The following is a 22,412-nucleotide window of genomic DNA, read 5'->3' as shown; positions in this document are numbered from 1 at the left end:
CGGGCATATTGCAAGTGATCATGATGTATAATTAGATAATGTGCCTGCGCCCATCTGTGTGCCCAGGGGCATATACGTCTTAAAATGATGTGTGGTCAGGAGCATTGTTGGTGCTTTGCTATTTTGAGGCAGCTGAAAGCTATTGCACTACACAAGTTGATCTTTGACCTTTTGGATATAAAATGTCATCACTTCATCATTTTATCTCATTACACATTTGTGAGAAATTCTGTCATAATCAGCGTACTAAGTCTTGAGTTATGGCTAAACATGTTCCATGAGGTCACAGTGACCTTGACTTTCCACCTTCAACCACCAAATTCTAATCAGTTTATCCTTGAATCCAAGTTGACATTTGTGCCAAATTTGAGGATATTCCCTCAAGGTGTTCCTGAGACATTGTGTTAACGAGAATGGATGAACGGATGAATGGACTGACAGACAGATAACTTGAAAACATAATGCCTTAAATTTTTGGCCTTAGCTATTGCCAGCACAGAGGCATGAAAGAGTTTGTTGAAAAAACCCTGTAGATGTATGTTTTCTGTGTTTTTACATAATCTTGATTGTAGCATTTGTTTGTGTATGTGAATGTGTGTAAACAAGCATTGAGGAACGTGGTTTCTACTGTGAATTTCATGTGTAGATGTGGAAAGTGAGACACTGTTTTTGTGGGCCACTCACTGGGGCTTCTTTCCTCTACAAGGTCACAGGCACAAAGATGGTCTGAGTCAATAGAGATGGGTTTCTGCCGAATCCAGAACTTAGTACTGGCCTTCTGACTGGTGACAGGATCAATCTCCACTTTCTCACCTGAAATACCTTAAGAAACAGTTGTATGAACACATGACCATACAGAGAACCACCCATTGTTTGGACTACAAGCAAAAGAGCACCTGAATACAGTATGTTGTCATTTTACATATGCTGTCATGTATAAAAAGACCCAAAATGAACACTGTAAGCAGATAACTTGATTACTGTAAGCAAATTATTTTAACAGCATTTGTATAGGAAAGATTCTGTTGATCCATATAAGCGTTTGATTACTGTAACTGTGATCACTATCAGCTGTTTCCACTGTGTGTGATAGGTGAGGGGATGATATAGTCATTAGTGTAAAGGGTAAACAGGAAAGGATTTGGGACAAACTTTTGGAGCTGGAGAAAAATTATGCATATTTGAGTACAGTCTGCAGTATGTACCTAGCTGGACATCTGTGGTGAAGCGCAGCTTGTGGATCATGCTGATCTTAAAGGACTTATAGTGGTGACTGCTCAACATGTCTTGAACTGTGGTGATGTCAATGGGAGGGTCTTCCTCAGAGCTCTCCTCGCCCCTGGAGCCTTGAGACAGAAGAGAAATCAATTAAAAAAAAAAAAAAAATAGAATTACCACCTCGTGGTTGTATGACTTTGTGATTCTGTCAAGTTGCAAAAACATGGATGCTTCACAGCAAGGTTTCAAGGTGGACATCCAAGATTAATGGACCAAATGTCGCCCCTTCTGTTCCGAGGAATGGTGTTGAACAGTGGCCAGAAAAGGTTTTTTTTGCATAACATTATGATGTCACAGTGAAGTTGACCTTTGACCGTTTGGATATAAAATGTGATAATTTCATCATTCAATTCAATTACACATTTATGTGAAATTGTGTCATAATCAGCATATGAATAATTGAGTTTTGGCTAAAAACATACTTTGTGAGGTCACAGCGACATTGACCTTTCACCTTGAACCACCAAATCCTAATCTCGTTCTTGAGTCCAAGTGGACATTTGTGCCAAATTTGAAGACTTTCCCTCAAGGTGTTCTTGAGATTGCCTGGCATTGCCAGACCCAATTTGCAAAACACGAATGGGTCTGGACACGGACTGTACATTTCCTCTATTCCCGAGGGGCGGTATCAATTGCTGTCCACTCAAAGTGCCCCTTCACGCAATTCGAAAGACAGAAAACCAATCAGAGTAAATGAAATGTGTGGCGTAGACTAGCACAACGCCACTGTAAACAGACCAGCAAGCTGCAGCGGAGATGAGCTGTGATGATGTCTGGGAAAGAGTGTTGCCGTCTTTGCTGATTTCCTCCTCACTGTGGACTCTGAGTTGCGTGGCTGTGATTCCCAGCTTGGTCGCTTCCCTAACCTGCTCCTTCATGAGAGCAACTAGCGGAGAAACAACAATAGCCACTGGGTTTTCACTGAGTCCCATCTTTTTCCCGATCAACGGAGCCAGTTGGTAAATTAAACTTTTACCAAATCCCGTAGGAAGGACAGCAAACACATCCTTTTTTTCAATAAAAGCTTTCAGTTCAGCCGTTTGCTCTGCTTTTAAAGAAAATGTACATTCCAGTTCGTTCAACACATTTACCATAGCAGTTTCAAAAGCAGTGGCCATGTTGGTTGTTTACGAAATGCATTCACTCCGCCCCTTGTCCCTCCTATTCTGATCACGTGATTTCAAATAACCCGCCCCAAAGTAATAAACAGTTGTGATTGGCCCGGTAAGCTTTAACCGATGCCAGAATGCACCTTTATGATTGCATGGCCAGACTGATCTGTGGAGCGAAATAGAATATGAGCTCGCGAGATTATTATGGTTTCACCAGGCTATTCTTGAGATACCGTGTTGACATGAATGTAACAGATGGGGTCACACTTGCCTTGACCTTTGACCACCACATTCTGATCAGTTCATTCTTGACTAAAAGTGGATGTTTGTGCCAAATTTGAAGAAATTCCCTCAAGGTGTTTTGAGATACGACATTCAGGAGAATAAGACAGAGGCAAGGTCACATAGACATTGACCTTTGATCACCAAAATCTAATTAGTTCATTTTTGAGTCCAAGTGGATGTTTGTGCCAAATTTAACACATGACCTATCACTGATGAGTAGGGCTGCACAATTCTGCTGTGTTTATTTTGGGGACATCTGAAGAGATTGGGGGAGATGTGCTGGACCAAAAGAAATACACCTAATTTTTCATGAGTTGCAAATAGTAAGTGCACATTTATCCATGTAACAAACACAGGAAGAGGGGGGCATATCTTTGATGTAAATAAATCTATTACAGCAGAGAAATATGTGGTGAAAAGAAAAAACTTCTTAAGGACAACAAAATATGAGTTGTGGAAACTTAGCAATGTTGGGGAAGTCCAAATATATATATATATATATATATATATATGCACACAGTTTCACAGCTTTGAAATTTGCATCACCTGACTTTTCCTAATGATTGTGAACAAGCCGTAGCCCTGACAAGCTAATTAAGGTCTGAGCATGATAAACGTTGTCTGAGAGCTCAAAAGTCTTGGGTTGCCCAAACTTTTGCATGGTGCTCCTTTTCTTTTTTTTCACTCTAAAATTGTACAAAACAAAATTAATAAATGAATCTTGTTTAAAATGTTGAAAAGCATGTTTCATCTTTAACGTCATGCCTTTTGGAGATCTGTTTATGTTCTACTTACTTAACCATTCACAGTAAATGAAATTTTGACCATGGGTGCCCAAACTTTTGCATGCTACCATACAACCTCTGTCAGATAAAACATGAAGTGAAGCTGGCGGAGTGTTACCAGCTGCAGAGCCATTCGTTGGGAAGATAAGGCAGTTGTCGTTATCAGGGAAGTCAACTGACCTACTGGGATTACTTACTGTTTTCTCTGACCAGGCAAAACTCCAGGGTGCTCTGGCTCTCCAGTGTTGAGTCCAGGTCAACTGCCACATTTGGCTCAGTTTGCTTCTCCAGACGGTACATGGGTCCTGTTGAAGAATGATACTGTGAAAACGCAGCAAGACACCTTAACTTTTTCAAAGTTTTTAAGTTAGGTGTGGAAGAAATCTCATTCTTGTTTATGAAGTAAAATTTCATCATAATGGATAATTCTGTTTTACATGGTGGGTTTATTTTCAGTTCAGTTTTTGGCCAGCAGTCCTATTGGTAATAATAAGGCACTGACAAACAGAGTTGACTGTTGGATTGACCAACCTGTCTGTCTGATAGCTCATATTTGTTGACTTCTCATCTCTGACTTCTTTTTGGTGATGTCACTATGTTTTAACCACACAGCTAATAGGAATAGTTATGATCAGCAAAAGGAATGGTAGGTACAAAGAAGTACACATGTTTATTCAAATTTTTGTTCTTTTTTTTTTAACTTTAACTTTGACATAAGACTTTCTTGTGCCTGCTTTTCCCAGCACTGTACACTATCAGATAACAGCATATGATACAGCCCGCAGTAACAACATAAACAATGTCATATACAGTAGCACACAGTAACAACATGCAATGACAGACATCAGTAAGGCCTGTTTAGTGAGGCCTGTACAGTGAGGTGTGCTTCTTAACTATTGCTTTATTCACATACTCTTGTCACAGTGGGGTATTTACAGATGTATTTCATATCATAGAACAAAATGTGAAAATGTCTTTAGCTTGTATTAACAGACCTTAATTCAGGCATCTAACCAAAAGCCCATTCAAAAAGCCCATCGACTTCAAGACAAGGGAACCACAACTGCTAATATGCTGACTTCCACACTTTAGTATTCATTTGGAATGTTCTATTGACTATTACGTGTTACAATATCAGAAAAGGTGCCGTCACCCTTATGAGGAGAAGATGGAAATAAGATGTCCATTAAAACTGAGGTGACTATTAATTGCTTCAATGTCAGAATGGGTGCTGCCACAATAGACGGCTTTCTTGTTTACAAACATTACTAGCTGCGCGCACATCTAGGGGGAAAAACGCTTTGGTTGCTGGTCACAAGGTTGTAGTCAACCATTGTAAACAGCAGATTTGGCATTGTTTGTAAGTTCTTGTTGACTCAATAGTAAAGTGCCGTTTCAGAGTTAGATCTGTTGTCTTTCATTTGCATATTCATACATAATTATGGAAATTGTTGATTAATTATAATTGACAAATCGGGTAACATTTTATATTAAGGTACTGTAATAAGCGCTAATTAATGTTTAATAAGCACAAATTAACAGTTAATGAGCACTTATAAGACGGTATAAGATGCTTATAAACATTAATAAGACAGTGTTTATTACAGCATAACTGACTGAGTTATAATTGCTTATAGGAGCATTATAAGCACGTAATAGAAACTTTGGTAAGTTTATAAACCTATACTAAATATTAATAAGATGTCTATTTACATTAATTATAATTTATAAGGGTTAATTATATAACAATAACCACATTTATTACTGATTTATAAGACAACATAAGACCCTATAATATGAAATTAATAAGGTGTTTATTAACATTAATGAGACTATAAGAAGTTACTATAAATACCATATTACAGTTAATAAATGCTTAATTATGCACTTATTAATAGTAAATAATGATCCTTTGCAGCTACCGGATCTAAAATGGGAACAGTGTCGTATAAAGGTTAATAAACTATTAATATGCACTTATTAACAGCTCATAATGCATCTTTGCAGCTACTGGATCTAAAGTGGGAACAGTGTCGTATAAAGGCTAATAAATTATTAACTGCACTTATTAAGAGCTCATAATGCATCTTTGTAGCTACTGGATCTAAAGTGGGAACAGTGTCGTATAAAGATTATTAATATGCACTTATTAACAGCTCATAATGCATCTTTGCAGCTACTGTATTTAAAGTGGGAACAGTGTCGTATAAAGGTTAATAAATTATTAATATGCACTTATTAACAGCTCATAATGCATCTTTGCAGCTACTGGATCTAAAGTGGGAACAGTGTCGTATAAAGGCTAATAAATTATTAACTGCACTTATTAAGAGCTCATAATGCATCTTTGTAGCTACTGGATCTAAAGTGGGAACAGTGTCGTATAAAGATTATTAATATGCACTTATTAACAGCTCATAATGCATCTTTGCAGCTACTGTATTTAAAGTGGGAACAGTGTCGTATAAAGGTTAATAAATTATTAATATGCACTTATTAACAGCTCATAATGCATCTTTGCAGCTACTGGATCTAAAGTGGGAACAGTGTCGTATAAAGGTTAATAAATTATTAATATGCACTTATTAACAGCTCATAATGCGTCTTTGCAGCTACTGTATCTAAAGTGGGAACAGTGTCGTATAAAGGTTAATAAATTATTAATGTGCATTTATTAACAGCTCATAATGCATCTTTGCAGCTACTGGATCTAAAGTGGGAACAGTGTTTTGTTGACATTCATAAACTCTTTATTATGCACTCACTGAAGTTAATAATTCTATTAATTATGCACCTATTGCAACATCCAGATATCAATCATTATTTCAACATTAAAGAACTCTGATGCGCTCTTTTCACTCTAGTATGTTATTATTTTCTTTAGCAAAGGATCATGGGAATCTCATTTCCTCAAAATGGCATACTAAGACAAACATGAGTTATTTGAACTTAAACATTTGAGCAGATTGATTCAGAGTTAGCTGCTTTATTCACTCATGATGAGAATTCAGCCTACCAATTGTGGTAAAAACACAACATAAGGACATATTTCCTTTCATATTGATTTTTTAATGCAACCACTATTGTAAAAAACAGGAAAAAAGGATTGGAAACCCTAATAGCTGAGTTAAAAAAAAAAGACAGATCTGAGTTCATTTGGCTTTTCAAAAGTTTTGTTACTTAGATTGACAAAGCTCCCTGTAATCCATCAGTTTTCTGAAAGTCAGTGACAAAAGTCTTAACATCGGCCAGCCCAAAGGTGGCCTGGTCAGTGATGTCTTCAGGCCAAACATGGTGGCAGCGGACTTCAAGACACCCATATCAAGATTGCCAAGCCACGTGGTGAGGTTGTCACAGAAGCCATTGATTAGTTTATCTTTCACTTTGTGGAAGTCATCATCATCCACTTGTTTCCTGTTGAGTTTTACACCAGAGAAGGTGTTTCCGGGAAAAGGTCCCACTTCATCCAGGAACTGATTCAGATGCTGACCTGGGACTGTCTGAAATACAGAAGAAAAAAACTTTTACTGTCACGATTGCTAAACATACACTGTAGCATATTAATTCCTCTCAAGGGAGTTTATTTTGTTTACCTGCATGGCTACAAGAGCCAGAGTCATCTTCTGCAGTCCATCTGACACCATCTGCAATGTCAGTCCATCCTTCTGAAAGAGAAGGCTCAGAATTAAACCCATAAACACATTTAATCTAACTTCCCTTGTTTTTAATCCATAGCCTAGTACTGAATTACTCTCACAATGGTTTCACAAGAGTGAAACACTTACACACTGGGCCTGATACAAACTTCAATTGCCAAAATGTATGAAATGCTCCTTTAGCCTTACTGACGGAGAGGAATGAAGTCAGGCTATGGCGTTAGCAAATCAGCAGGAGGTAGCATGAACATGACACAGCCTATATCCATTAGCCTGCCCAATATAACACATAGCTCATTGATGCTCCTAACACATTCACTCTGCTCATCCTGCTTCACACAATTTACTGTCACTCTTGTATCTCAACCATCTTCACACACATTTCACTCACTTTAACTCACACAGAATGTCATTAGCAATGCACTTAGCTACCGAAGCTATTTCTAGCGGCACCCTCCACAAGCCGTGACACACACACACACACACACACACACACACACACACACTCTTTTAATCGCAGTCAAAGTCAATGTCTCTGAGTGTCACAGTTACACACTAAGGTTCTGCTAACACATACTACTGTTATCTGGGTGTTCATTATACTCAGCTTACCTGTAGGAAATTAGAAACATGACTGGCTGCTAGTTCAAGCATGACCTTCATCACTGTAGCTAAAGTTCCTAGCCTAATTATTGAATGAATGAACCGAGTAACTGTTACACCTCTTCTGATTAACTGTAACGTTACCGTCATTATCATAAACATCAAAATTTAGAACACACAGTCACATCTTATAACTTTGTAAGGCCATCATGTATATGATTAGCTGAGTTGGTAGTGTTAGCTATCGCAAAGAACTAGAACTAGCTAAAAATCAACAAGCTAATGTTAGCCTATAGCCTACTTTAACAATCTAACTTACCACAGCGGCAGAAACAGATGAAACATCGTCTTCAGAGTCCCCAAGCCAAGTGTCGCATCCTACTCCAACTGGAGCGGCACTGGAGGGGCTTGCATCAGTTTATTCAACCATCTCAGCATTGTTAGGTTCTGTGCTCTGATGAGGAGGGGCAAGCATGGCTGGCGAGTGGCACCCAGCGTGACCGTCATGCAGCGAATTGAGTTCTGTGTGTGTGCATGCACGCGCGTGTGGAGCCAGATCAAGTGCAGCAAAAGCCACTGTATTTTTGCTGTTCATAAGTTTTTATTGAAATTATTCAAGCGACAAAAGCAACGTTTAGATACCCATACGTAATGATGTTGTAAATAACCGTTTCGATATTGCTTTGACTTTTTTTTATTTTTTCTGTCCTGGAATTGTCCCAGACACATCATCTTTGTGTCCCAGTAGCAATTTTTATAGTCACCGGGACATCAGGACACTGTTAGTTTCGAGCCCTGAGAGCATATTAATAATTTATTAATGTTTATATGACACTGTTCCCACTTTAGATCCAATAGCTGCAAAGGATGATTATTAACCTTATTAATAACACCTTATTAATTTAATCTGATAGGGTCTTACAGTGTCTTATAAACCAGTAATAAATGTGGTTATTCTATAATTAACCCTTATAAATCATAATTAATGTAAATAGACATCTTATTAATTAATATTATTATAATTATGCTATAATCAATTATAGTCTTATTAATGGTAATAAACATCTTATATCTCCTTATTTGACCATGGCTACGTTTAATGTTATATGCACACAAATACCTATTATTCCATATATGCAGTATTCCTAATTTGATGCAGGTCATATCAACAGCATATTCAGTTTGGATATTACGAATTTCCAAAATTGAGCATTTTCCGATTTGGACATGTGGGATATTATTCCCATTATGCCAATATTATTCAGGTTTTTCTATCTCCACAACACTGTCAGTGCTAGAGAAAGGTTTGGAAGCATACATCATCAGAGGTTTGTATTTCTTTAAACAAAACACAATCATTTTGGGCTGCTAAGCCCAGGATGAATTGACACTACCATTGCAAAATAGTGTCGGGGGGAACTTGTTACGGTGGAATATTTGCACCTGGGGATGTAAGCACTGTCATTAAAATGTCTAATTCTATGCAAAAGTGAACACCACAAAAACAGTAACAGAAAGACAAACATAATTTGATAATTGGTGCCCTAGAGGCAAAGCCTGACTATACTTTAGCTCTGGAGGAACTCAAGTCATCTTGGTGCGAAGACAACTTTCTCATCATTTCTTCTGGCTTTGTCTGAAAAGGGGTGAAGCAATGTATTGTAAAGCTTGCAACACCTGTCAGTTAACTGGAAAGCCTGACCAACAGATTTGACCAGCTCCATTGTACCCGATTCCAGTGGTTGAGGAGCCTTAGTACTTTTACACATCACTGTCAATAGGAACCTAGAGATGTACTATGTGCTCCTGCTGCTTTTTCCTTTCCCTCCATTAAAACCAAACCTCTATGGAAGGCGCTGACTTTCTTTATGACTACCTTTGCTGTCCCAAAGTGGTGTAAACTGACCAGGGGAGTCATTTCATGTCTCACACTTTTTCTCAGGTGGTAAAACAGTTGGGGCTCAAACATCAGGGGTCCAGTGCATACCATCCAGAGTCTCAAGGAGCCCTTAAACATTTTCATCACACATTGAAGTCTTTGTTGCGTTCCTATTGTACTGAACTCTTTCATGGTTGGGAAGAGGGCCTGCCTTGGTCGGTGTCACAGGGGAGCACAGGTTTCTGTCCTATTGACCTGGGCTCGTATTCACAAAGATTCTCAGAGTCCTCTCAGAGAGCTCCTAACTTAGCCTAAAAATTCCTAGCAAGGAATCTTAGCTTAAGAGTGATTCAGGAAGTTTCTGAGAGCAACTCTGAGCAAGGAGGGAACAGAAACTTTTATCTTAGTGAGGAGGTGTGGGTGACCCCGTTGCTAGGTATGACGCAATCTTCTAAAAGCTGTGATTGGTTGGAGGAGGAAAAAAAAAAAAAAAAAGAACAACAAATGCGCTCCTAGTAATGAATGGACAGTGAAATCAACCGATCATAGAACTTAGACTGTATTAAGAAATGTGTAATCGTGAAAATAATTTTATGTCCTGATGATGAAACAGCAAAATTAAATTAATTGTTACACAGCTTCAAAATGTTTGAACGTACCTTATTCACATGCCAATTATCATATTGATTTGCTTATTGTTATGTTTACTCGCCATGCTGGTAATTTTACTACTTAATCTATTTGATATTAATGGTGGACGCAGACTCAGCTGTCAGCAGTTACTGTGATTGCTGGCCTCCTTGTAAAAAGCGGTTTGATTTGGCAGAATGACCAAAACAACGAATGAAATGGAGAAAAAAAGAATGACAAAGCTGAACTGGACAGAAGAGCAGTGCCTGCTGTTGGCGCAGCTCGTGGAGGAGAACAAGGGAGTTTTAAGAGGGAAATTCGGTCCCGGGATCACGGCACAAGGAAGAGGCAGACTTGGGAGTGTATTGCCCGACACATCAATGCGTCGTTCCCTCTCCTTTTACGCACAAGCGATGAGTGTGAGAAGCGCTGGTACGTGCTGCAATCCAAAACGGGCGTTATTGCGTTACTACGCTGGGTGGGAAAAGTAAGTTAATCCCTGATGAGGTCAACCACAAACATTATCACTGCACGATCGAGCCGGTAGCGTCTTATTAAATCGTTTTAAGTCGTTCAATATATGGAGAATATCTCTCCTTCCTCTCTGTCTTTCCGCCATCTTCTCTGTTTAAGACACTCTTAGGCTTCTTAAAAGTCCTCCTCCCTCCTCTTAACAGTTTTTCACCTTAGGAGCTCTCTTAAGGCCTAAGATGCTTTGTGAATAACTTTTATCTTACTGAGGGAAAATTCTAAGAAAAATCTTAGAATTCGAGGAATTCTAAGATTTTTCTTAGAATGACGTCACTAAGAGCTACTTTTAGTCTTAGGATTCTTTGTGAATACGGGCCCTGATGTTTGGACACACAGTTCGGGGTCCATCGGCTGTGTTGGGTAATGAGTTGAAAAATGTTGAGCTGCCTGATAATGTGTCAAACCATGCAAATGATTTTCTCTGCCTACTGTATATTGCCTGTGCTACTGCTCACAAATGTCTTAGCTATGCAAAGAAAAAAATGAAGGAGCTTTTTGAACGCAAAACACAGAACCTGTCTATATAAGCCAGAGGATGAAGTTTTGGCTTTGTCACCTGCTATACGGTCACCATTTGAGGTAAAGTGGGCCTTACACAATAAAAAACAATATGTTAGACAGGGATTATTTAGTATACACTCCAGATGAAAGGAAGAACGTGCAGTGATACCATGTGAACTTATTTAAGCCCTATCATTCTGCTCACTCAGCCACTGAGGTAAAAGGTGATGGTTTCAACAGACAGTGTCACACTGGAGTTGATAATGTCAGTGGCCAAAGTTGGAGTTGGGCCTTCAGGTGATTTTTATGTTCCACCTGAGCCTATCCTTACAGGTAAAGTCAACAAATCTGATTACCTGCACCACCTCTACAGTGAGCTGGGTGACAGGGTGCCGGGTGATTGACAATGACATACATGTGGGGGATGCTCAGCTTGTGAGACAACGTTCCTACAGGCTGCCCAAAGGCAAGCCTAAGCGGATGGAAAAAGAGGCAGAGTACATATTAGAACATGGGATAGCAGAACCAGCACACTCTAGCTGGGCTATTTCGATGTCTGCTGGCAGATAAGGCTGATGTGTTGGACAGATTTTGCACAGACTTCAGAAAGATTTATGTTGCATCAAAATAAGACCTGAAGTTTCTTCTTTTTCATCTGAATTCAGTGCATCTCCTAGAAGCAAAATATAAATTGTCCCTAAAATATAAGCTAACTAAAAATTAAATGCCATCACCATGAGTTCAGTGCTTCTTTTCAGATTTTAATGCATCGGGGATGCAGGATGTGTACCTAGCAACATCACTGTGCTTTACTCAGCCTTAAGCCTTGTGTGGTCCAAGAAACAAACAATATCTGACAGCATGCACAGAAAAACTAAACATATTGCAAGCACATCTGAAAAAACTCAAATTATTCATCACTGATGAAGTGGATATGGTTGAGGCAGATCTGCTTTATCACATTCAATGCTGCCTACAACATATTAGAGGCCTAACAGATCCAGACTCTCCCTTTGGAGGCATCAGCATCGAAGCTGTTGGCAAACTGTTCCAGCTAAAGCCAGCTGAACAAAGTCACGTATCTGAACTTACCTCAGACAGCTATGCCAGACTGCATGGGTTGCTGTGGGAGGAAAACTTTCAAATGATGCAACTCACTGAAAACATGTGTCAAAAGGAAGATCAAAATGGTTAACGGACCTGCATTTGTGTAAAGCCTTTCTAGTCTTCCCACACATTTCTTTTGCATAACTGCTTCTGAGAGTCCACACAAACAAAAAGTCCACACAAAGTTGTTCAGAAGCGGACACCAAATTGCTTTAATCAAGAAATCTAAAAAAGAGATGCTTTGTATCCAGCTGAAGCCCTGAATGTATTTAGGACAAACAAGAGGTCAATGGGCACAACTTGGAACGCTATTTTAATGTCACTGATACAAAGAAAGATATGTAGACTGGTCTTCCTAAAGTTGCTATTCTCTCCAAGCCCTCAGATACTGGATTGCCAACAGTTGTGTCTGTAGTCACTGGAACTAGAGTCATGGTGACCGTGAACATCAATTCAATTCAATTTTATTCAACCCAATAGACATCAACATCATCTCCAGAAACTCTCACAGTCTAAAAGCATTGTTTCACTCAATAAGTTCAGTCCTCAACCCCACTGTTGCTAACTGTCCTTTCTCGACCAGAGCCATTTGTGAGGTATTTGTAAACTTTTTTTCCTCAAAAATTAATCACATTCAGTCAAATATTTCATCACCTGCCAGTGATCCCTCCATGGTGTCTACCTGCTCTGCCGTCTTTACTTACTTTCAGCCTGTGTCTCTGTCCAACATTTATGATATCATCTCAGCCACTAAATCCACAACCTGCCCCTTGGACATTGTTCCTACACTCCTCTTAAAAGCTGTGTTGGAGACTGTAGGTCCCACAGTCTCTCTCATTATCAATAGTAGTCACACAAATGGAACTGTACCATCCTGTTTTAAACATGCTATTGTTCAGCCTCCCATTAAAAAGCCAAACCTTGACACCTCTGTATTAAACAATTTTCATCCCATCTCCAAGCTCCCATTCCTGTCCGTAGTACTGGAGAAAACTGTCTACTCTCAGCTTGTGTCTCATCTAGCTAACAACAACATCATGAGGACTTTTCAGTCAGGTTTTAGGGCTCGACACACAGAATCTGCCCTTCTTAAAGTGTCAAATGACTTATTGCTGTCTTTAGATAGAGGCAAATGTGCCATTTTAATACTATTAGACCTCAATGCGGCCATTGACACGGTTGATCATTGTATATTATTGAACCGTCTCCAAGAAATGGTTGGCATCCAGGGAACTGCCCTCAAGTGGTTTGCCTACTATTTATCGGACAGGTCTTTTCTGTTGAGACTGGGGGGCCTATCCTCCTCATCTGCCCGTATCACTTGTGGTGTAGTTCAAGGTTCCTTCTTAAGCCTGACTTATGGTCCTGCGGCGTACCTACGACGTACCTACGACGTACCTACGTTGTTGCCATGACGCCGTCGTGAACCCTTCGAACTTCTCCGTCACTCCATTTCGTCGCGGTGCAATTCACCGCCAGAGCGGTAGGAGGCTGCGTTCCTTTCCTGAATGGTTATCGTCGTCTCTAGTTGATTCTTCGTTTAGCTTCCGGCTTTTCCGGTCACAGAGAAATGAACGCGGAGCAGGACACGGACAGACGGCTCCGTCCGTATCCGTATCCGTATTGAACGCTGAGCATAAATGGGCCTTAATACTGCAACAGCCACATCGCAACAGAAGATGTTTAAAGATGGCGGGGACGGCGCAATCTGGAAATACAGAACCGGAAATGCATTGCTACCAAGCAAACCAATCACAGCCCTCTCGGTCTGCGCTGGCTCTGCGTCGCCTCAACGTGTAGTTACATTTTTGGGGAGGTGCACGTCAGGCTACGCCGGGGACTACGGCGAGCCTTCTGCATAGGCACGTACCCTACGACGTAGCGACGTCGTTGATTTAACGCAGGACCATAAATCAGGCTTTAGGGACCATTTTATTTGTTCTGTACATGCTTCCATTGGGCTCCATTTTCCACCAACACAAAGTCTCCTTTCACTGTTATGCCGATGACACACAAATTTATCTTCTGTTAAACCCAGGGGATTCCAGGTTCACATGACCAATTTGCCACATTTCAGTGTACCACACTGAACATGCACCACAGAAAGCTAAGGAGAGAGTTGTTGCAGGAGATTAGAAAGAAAATTATAGACAAGCATGTTAAAGGTAAAGGCTATAAGACCATCTCCAAGCAGCTTGATGTTCCTGTGACTACAGTTGCACATGTTATTCTGAGGTTTAAGGTCCACAGGACTGTAGCTAACCTCCCTGGACGTGGCCGCAAGAGGAAAATTGATGACAAATTGAAGAGACGGATAATACGAATGGTAACCAAAGAGCCCAGAATAACTTCCAAAGAGATTAGAGGTGAACTCCGAGGTCAAGGTACATCAGTGTCAGATCGCACCATCCATCGCTGTTTGAGCCAAAGTGGACTGAATGGGAGACAACCAAGGACGACACCACTGCTGAAAGCAAATCATAAAAAAGCAAGACTGGAATTTGCCAAAATGCATATTGACAAGTCGCAAAGCTTCTGGGAGAATGTGCTTTGGACAGAAGAGACAAAACTGGAGCTTTTTGACAAGTCACATCAGCTCTTTGTTCAAAGATACAAAAATGAAGCATACAAAGAAAAGACACCGGTACCAACTGTGAAACATGGAGGAGGCTGAGTGATGTTCTGGGGCTGTGCTGCATCTGGCACAGGCTGTCTTGAATCTGTGAAAGGTGCAATGAAATCTCAAGACTTATCAAGCATTCTGGAGCGAAACGTGCTGCCCAGTGTCAGAAAGCTTGGTCTCAGTTACAGGTCATAGGTCCTTCAACAGGATAATGACCCAAAACACACAGCTAAAAACACCCAAGAATGGCTGAGAACAAAACAATGGACTATTCTGAAGTGGTCTTCTATGAGCCCTGATCTAAATCCTATTGAACATCTGTGGAAAGAGCTGAAACATGCAGTCTTGAGAAGGCACCCTTCAAACCTGAGAGCAGCTGGAGCAGTTTGCTCATGAGGAGTGGGCCAAAATACCTGTCGACAGGTGCAGAAGTCTCATGGAGAGATACAAAAATCGCCTGATGGTAGTGATTGCCTCAAAAGTTTGTGCAACAAAATATTAAGTCAAGGGTACCATCATTTTTGTCCAGGCCAGTTTCATTAGTTTGTTTTTTCAAATTATTCTGTTGAACCACAATTCTAAAACAATGTCTGATTTTCATTAGGTGATTTTCAGTAATTTTTTATTTATTATTACTTTTGTCAGTTTCAAGTTATTTCAGTGACCATTGTGGGTTTTTCTATCTTTAATAGAAGGGTACCAACAATTTTGTCCACGTGTGTACACCCTCACCAAAGGCGGCCAGCTACAGGGTGATCAGTCCTGAGCTTGCATCCCATGCCCAATTGTTCATTATTATTTATTATCATTTATGATTAATTATTGCTATTTGGAGCCCAGCAGGGATCCTTCCTTTTTAGCCAGAGCCACTAGCTACTTCTCTCTGCTGCCTCCGATGCATCTTTGACGGACGAGCGCTGGCTCTGGCCCCTGATTCCCAGGTCCCCCAGTAGTTTGGTGGTAGATGTTGCCACAAACCCTCTGCACCCAGCCTCCACTGGGCGGACTTCTGTTTTCCAGCCACGATGTTGAGCTTAAGCAGCTAGTTCGGCATAGCGCAGGTTTTTTCCGCTCATATGCCTAAGGTGGTGGTGGCGATCTCTGGAGGGAACACAAGCTGCTGTCCGATATCCACCAGCAATTTCCAGTCATGAGCTAAGCCAAGCTGGCCTCTCTCCAATGGTGTGGAGCTGCTCCTGCTTATTTCAGCCCCCTCACGGACAAAGGCTGTTGTCCATGGGGGGTAAGAGAATGTGTGTATGAGAGCATGAAGAGGATGAATCTGACTCTTGTGAGTAAATACAGTAAATGATCAATACTTACCTAAATGTAAATGAGACAAAGGCCCTTTTCTGTTTCTGTGTGAGGATGTACACACATCTGTGTGGGTGTGGGTGTGTGTGTATTAGGGGTGTCCCTGACTAAGAATTTTCATAGTTGAATCTGATTTGACAGATTTTACCTTTAGCAGACTAATTGTCGAATCATGTCGTTTTCCCCCTCATTGATTAATGAGCTCATTTGCGTCAGTTTCCGCTTCAGAGAAAAGAGTTAAAACACCCAAATAAACAAATTTAATTCTTCAGTTGGGGCGGCACGGTGGTGTGGTGGTTAGCACTGTCGCCTCACAGCAAGAGGGTTGCCGGTTCAAGCCCTTCTGTGCGGAGTTTGCGTGTTCTCCCCGTGTCAGCGTGGGTTCTCTCCGGGCACTCCGGCTTCCTCCCACAGTCCAAAGACATGCAGATTGGGGACTAGGTTAATTGATAACTCTAAATTGTCCGTAGGTGTGAATGTGAGCGTGAATGGTTGTCTGTCTCTCTGTGTCAGCCCTGTGATAGTCTGGCGACCTGTCCAGGGTGAACCCTGCCTCTCGCCCAATGTTAGCTGGGATAGGCTCCAGCCCCCCGCAACCCTCAAGAGGATGAAGCGGTTAGAAGATGAATGAATGAATGAATGAATTCTTCAGTTGGGATAATAAGATGATAATAATAAAAGTAAAACAGTTTTCCTTCTTTCTGACTTCAAGTTACTTCATTAATCAACTCAGGTTCATACAAGTTCATCCACATGGACCGTGCATCACTGCTCTCAATCGTCGGACAAAAAGTAGCCAAATAAAAAAAAATCAGAGTCTATCAAGAAAACAATCAGCGGTGAAATTTGTTTCAAGACACTTCAGGTAAACGAATAATCCCAGGGCTCGACAGTGCGAGCGTTTCACTCGCATTTGCGACTAAAAATAGGTGTGTGTGAACTGTAGAAAATATTTAGGGGCACATGTGCGCATAAAAAAAAATCAGCCGAAGCAGCCTATATTTTTGTCAATAAAAAAATATGATAATCTAACCGCAAATGTTGGAGGAACTCCAGCTGCCTTCCCTCTTCCCTCTTCCCCGTGTGACACGGTTATGGGCGGTTTTCCAAGCCACTGTCGGCACAATGAATATAACGGCCGGGGTCCACAGCGTAGTGTCGCGGCGTATTCATATGGGCTCCACTGAGTGCGTACGGAAGCGACACGTAGAGAAGCCGAGCCGAGAGGCTGCATGTAGGCTGCATGAAATGTTAAAGCATCTTCCACCTAAGTTATTACATATATTTGAGTTATCTACAAGTTTACTGTACTGTTTGTCATCTACTCGCTTTCAAATGTCCGCCACGGACATTTACACAATGTCACGGATAAACATGGGTAAATGCATGAAAAAAAATCATCACATATCACCTCTGATAATGGTTTATTCATTTAAAAACACATTGTGCACGTTTAGCACACTATTTCATGTAGTTTTTATCTGCTGGAGGGTCGCATAGGGGAGCGTAGCGCGACAAAAATAGAAGAGCATCCTAAAATAGAGTTGTCGTGCTGCTCCCGTTGCCGGTGGAGTCACTGTAATTGATTAACAGGGGGGCGAGCTGCTACGGGACTCGCGCTGCAGACGTGTCGCGCTGCTGACGTGCCCGGTGGATCTCGGCCTTAAGTCCCACTGTCGGTGTGGCGGAGGCAGGGACAGTTTTTGCTTTGGGCAATGTGGGTGACCGCCCAGGGCGCAATCTATGTGAGGGCGCACGAGCGCCATCCAAAAAAACCCAAAACAAACAACAACAAAAAAAACTCTCCAGTTTTCTAGACTACCGCTCATTTCCACGTCAAGTTAGTGGAGTGGGCACTGGGGCGCCCCTATTATCATGGCGGTTGTGACAGGAATACGGCAGAGGATCATAGCAAGATAACGGTTTACCACGACAGAGAAGTCCGACTCCAGGTCCAGTAATTTCCTCTTTCGTTGGTGTCATGACTGCCCAGTAGTACCTGGACAACCGAGCTGTGGCGGCACACAGGTATGTAGCGTGTCAGAGGAGAAACAAGCCGTTCACATTTCTCTCTTGTGGCAGCCAGATAACGGTCCACAAACCTCACCGCACTTTAGGGACTGTTCTTTACTTATGAAGGGACTGTCAGGGGAGGAGGGTGGCTGGTTGATTTTTATCTTATTTATTTATTTTATTTTGATCCCCCCTATGTTAATCACTTATTGATGCAGTTAGGGACCTTTCTCCACGGCCAGGCTGTCGGCTGGGTGGGAATAAGTCAACGTGTGGTGGAGAAGAGGGACCGGGAAAAGAGGCTCCATTCTCCCCACAGTTAGGGACCGTTTGCCACGGTACCGTTGCTGGGCAGGGTGGGAATAAGTCCTGCAGAGTTTCAGAGGACCTGGAGAATGTTTTAGGATAGTAATAACATTATATAAGATAATCATATTGCATAGATAAAATATATATAAGATAATAACATTAAAGACAAAATTAAATTGCAATACTTTTTCAAAACTTGATGATTTTACCTGGCTTGTAAATGTCTATTTGCATCACGTTTATTACGGAAAACACATTATTTGATCAATTTACATTGTGCCCCTGAAGTTCTTTGTGCGCTCCTTACTTTTTCAACTTAGGAGCACATGTGCTCCTTGGGAAAAAAGTTAGCGTCAAGCCCTGAATCCTTCAAAAAAGTTTGATTTGAGAGCACAGACCTCCTCCAAGCTTCAGCACTGAGCTGAGGACAGCGACACAAGGGAGCCACACCGGTGCACCGGCGTCGCTGTCCTCAATGCCGCAGAAAAGCGCTGAAACCGAGATAAAGGGGAGCCCGTTTTTTGCTTATTTTAACTGGCCCATTCAGTTTTCTGGAGGCCCACCCACAATCAAAATCCTGGCGCCTGTTTATGCACTCCACCACCGTAAATCATCACCACATGATTCCCGAGCGCGGCACCGTTGCTGCTCACCGCTCCCTCAGGGGATGGGTCAAATGCGGAGAACAAATTTCACACACTCAGGTGTGTGACAATCTGTGGGACTTTAACTTTAACTTTAAATCACCGTAGGCCTCGATGCTGCTCTGATGGTCCTGCAGCGCACTCACTCACCTCAGATTATTTGGATTGAGCAACTGGGTGATTTATTCATGCGTAGTAATGATTATGCCAACTGATTAAACGCATGCGTCATTTTCAATTTTTTATTAACAGAAATTAGGCTGATGTTTGTATCAAAATAGGCATTATATCAGGAATTACTAGAAAACAAATACATTCTATGTCAAATCAAGATGTTCAGCAGTAGTGAGCCCCCCCATATAGTCAGAATGGTACAGTCTTGTTTCATAACCACATTTTGCGACGATTCGATGGTGAGACTGGCAGTCGAATCAGACTTCTCCGAATCGAATCACCGAATCATCGACTATTCGGGGTCACCCCTAGTGTGTATAGATGGTAGGAGGGTTGATTGATTCAGTTACCATCTGAGAATTTTGCCACAGACAGCAGTAAACAACCTTGTCGCCTTTTTTCATATACTAATCCTTGGACTTGAAGCCCGAAACCGGCTCGCCCAACATCATCACATACAATGCTGGGTCCAAGCCCGACTGAACCCGAGTTTTTTTTTTTTTAAATGGAAGGGGGAAAAAAAATCATGCTCCCCCTGTGCGCCTCAGCAGTCTGGCTTCCCTGGCTCAAATACAGTATCTTTAGTCACTTAAAGTCAACCAATCATTCATGTCCCAAAATAGTATTATCAGGCAGGCTTCAACGTCAGCCTGGGGGAGAGCAACCATTGCGCATCATGTACCGCTGCACTTAATGAGCCGCTCTCAACACTTTTCCTGCACCTGAATGCTGACTGAACGAACTTCACTCACACTTCACAGCAGCATATCTTGTTTTAGTATTATTATTATTTTCGTTAGAACAGAATTCAGCACTCTTTATTTTTATAATTCGTATATTCTTCTTGCTTAATTATTATAGCCCTATTATCTTCCCCCTTACACATACACAGCAGACGATACTTTAACTTCAACTCAAACACTTTATTAAAAACGGTAACTATAACCTTCAAACTTCAACAACATAACATTGAAAAATGAATGGATCTGGAATAATCTTAACAGACATGCATATTTTCTTCCTCACAGGCTGCTGAATATCTGTTTAACCTTTGATAATTAAACATTTACGCTTTAATAAATGGCCCAGGCTGTGGCACAGCTTACAGCAAATTGGAGATGATGGATTAACAAAATGATGAAAAGCTACATATTTACAAGTAGAGACAATGTTGATAATTGATTAACTGATTGCTCTCGCTCTCTCTCTCTCTCTCTCTCTCTCTACTGTCCGAGCCCGACTCAGCCCGCCCAATGAACTTAATTAGTCGGCCCAAACCGACCCGACCCGTCATACTCAGGCTCGGGTTGAAATTGAGAACTCTAACTCAATTGACCAATGTGCTGGAAGAGAGGCAACCAAAATGACGTATGAAGACATGATGTATTTACTATGACCAGGGTTTTCCACACATGTATTTTATATGTGACAGGCCGCCATAATTAAAAGATCTGCTGCCACATTAAATTTTCTATTTTTGGAGCTGGACCATTCATTAGGTGCAAAAAAGTAATAAATATACCGTTCAGTTATTATTTGCTCTGCAAATGGAGGGCACGGAGGGAGCAGCAGAACAACACACAGTGAAAGTGAGATTTCACCTTCTGTGCGCACCCCCCTACCCTCCCGTCCATTGTCAGCTATTGCCACACATAGACTGTAATTGTTATTCTGTGGGAAACACTGATGTCTACAACTTCCATGGCTACAAATGAAAGGACAAGGTGGTAAATGATACAAGTGTCATTACCTGAGCCCTTCTGTGAGCCTTTCCTCTTCTTGAGTGCTTTCTGGAGAATTTCTTTCATGGTTACCTTCAGACTGTCCACAGGGATTAAAGAGAAACCATGAGCAGCATTTCTAAAAAGGAAAAAAAGCAGACAAGGTTGAGAACACCTCTGTATTTATCTTAATCATCCAGACAGACAAAATGTAGTAAACCACACTCCACTACAAGTAAAGACACCAGGCTGTTCATCTTAATTCTGAATAGACATGTGAGCCTCTAGTACCACCGGGGGTGGGTAGTATTGCATTACAAGTAACAAGCACATAAATAAATAAGTAGCTTTTTTAAGGAACGAGTACTTCTTTTGTTACTTTTTTAAACTATATATATACTTTACTCAAGTATATTTTTGTGCCAGTAATCTAATTTACTTGTCTGTTTCAGACACATGTAACCTGTACAGTATTGTGACTTTGAAGAAAAATGTACCACAATGTATGACCAAATAATGGAAAAATTCTGAGAAGTCCAAGGTGATCCTTTACTATTTCTTGGCACTGTATATACTCCACAGTACAATGCGAAAAAAAGGCTGTTTGTTAGTAGTCAGCAGGTCCAGACCTGCATCACTACACATTAATGAATTTGTGCCACAGCCATGAAGACCTGCAATATATGATTAATGGGCTGCTAAGACTGGATATCCATTGAAAACCAAGCTCTGGTACCAATGCCAATAGTTTTTTGATACGCTGCTTTAAGAAACAAACAGTTTTCTAGACTATGACTACAACTTAATACTTGAAAGAACAGTTGCAGCTCAGGTCTACACTCACCTTTGACATAATCTGTTTGAACAAATTTTAGTCCGGTTTTCGTTCCTTTCATGGTATGGAGACAGCCTTGGTAAAAATCATTAATGATCTCTTAATGGCAGCTGACTCTGGTCTTTTAACCATTCTCATTCTTCTCGATCTGAGTGCAGCCTTCAATACCATTTCACATAAGATCATTCCAGAAAGACTAGCTAGCATTGGCATCACTGGCGCCAAACTTGCTTGGTTTAAGTCATATCTCTCTGGCCGCACTCCCTTTGTTCAACTTACAAATTTCAGATCCAACTCTTTTCCACTTACTAGTGGTGTTCATCAGGGCTCTATCTAAGGTCCCCTTTTATTCATTATCTACCCTTTACCCACTTGTGCATCAATTTGTGTCCCCTGTCTAAATTCTGAGGTT

The 22,412-nt window shown here is 41.0% G+C and overlaps 1 protein-coding gene and 1 long non-coding RNA gene across 5 annotated transcripts in view; both read right to left on the bottom strand.

Moving 5' to 3' along the window:
- The window catches only part of mapkap1 (MAPK associated protein 1), a 101,793-nt gene that overhangs the window by 15,410 nt on the left and 63,971 nt on the right, over positions 1 to 22,412 (bottom strand). For all 4 annotated transcript variants that reach the window (XR_013488151.1, XM_078162205.1, XM_033646928.2 and 1 more), the window contains exons 7-10: positions 21,195 to 21,304; positions 3,658 to 3,765; positions 1,206 to 1,346; positions 685 to 822 (exon numbers count right to left, since the gene is read on the bottom strand). Coding sequence is in view for 3 of the 4 variants with exons in the window: in XM_078162205.1 (XP_078018331.1) it covers positions 685 to 822; positions 1,206 to 1,346; positions 3,658 to 3,765; positions 21,195 to 21,304 (497 nt within the window). In the remaining variant the exon portion in view is untranslated. The remainder of the gene's footprint in view (positions 1 to 684; positions 823 to 1,205; positions 1,347 to 3,657; positions 3,766 to 21,194; positions 21,305 to 22,412) is intronic.
- Positions 6,509 to 21,188, bottom strand: LOC144458770 (uncharacterized). The gene is made up of 2 exons (XR_013488152.1): positions 7,054 to 21,188; positions 6,509 to 6,960 (listed from the first exon to the last, which is right to left on the bottom strand). It is a non-coding gene; the product is annotated as an uncharacterized LOC144458770 (long non-coding RNA).

This window comes from Epinephelus lanceolatus, chromosome 19 (assembly GCF_041903045.1).
Source record: "Epinephelus lanceolatus isolate andai-2023 chromosome 19, ASM4190304v1, whole genome shotgun sequence".
Taxonomy (NCBI): domain Eukaryota; kingdom Metazoa; phylum Chordata; class Actinopteri; order Perciformes; family Serranidae; genus Epinephelus; species Epinephelus lanceolatus.
This window is presented reverse-complemented; position numbering and strand designations above follow the sequence as displayed.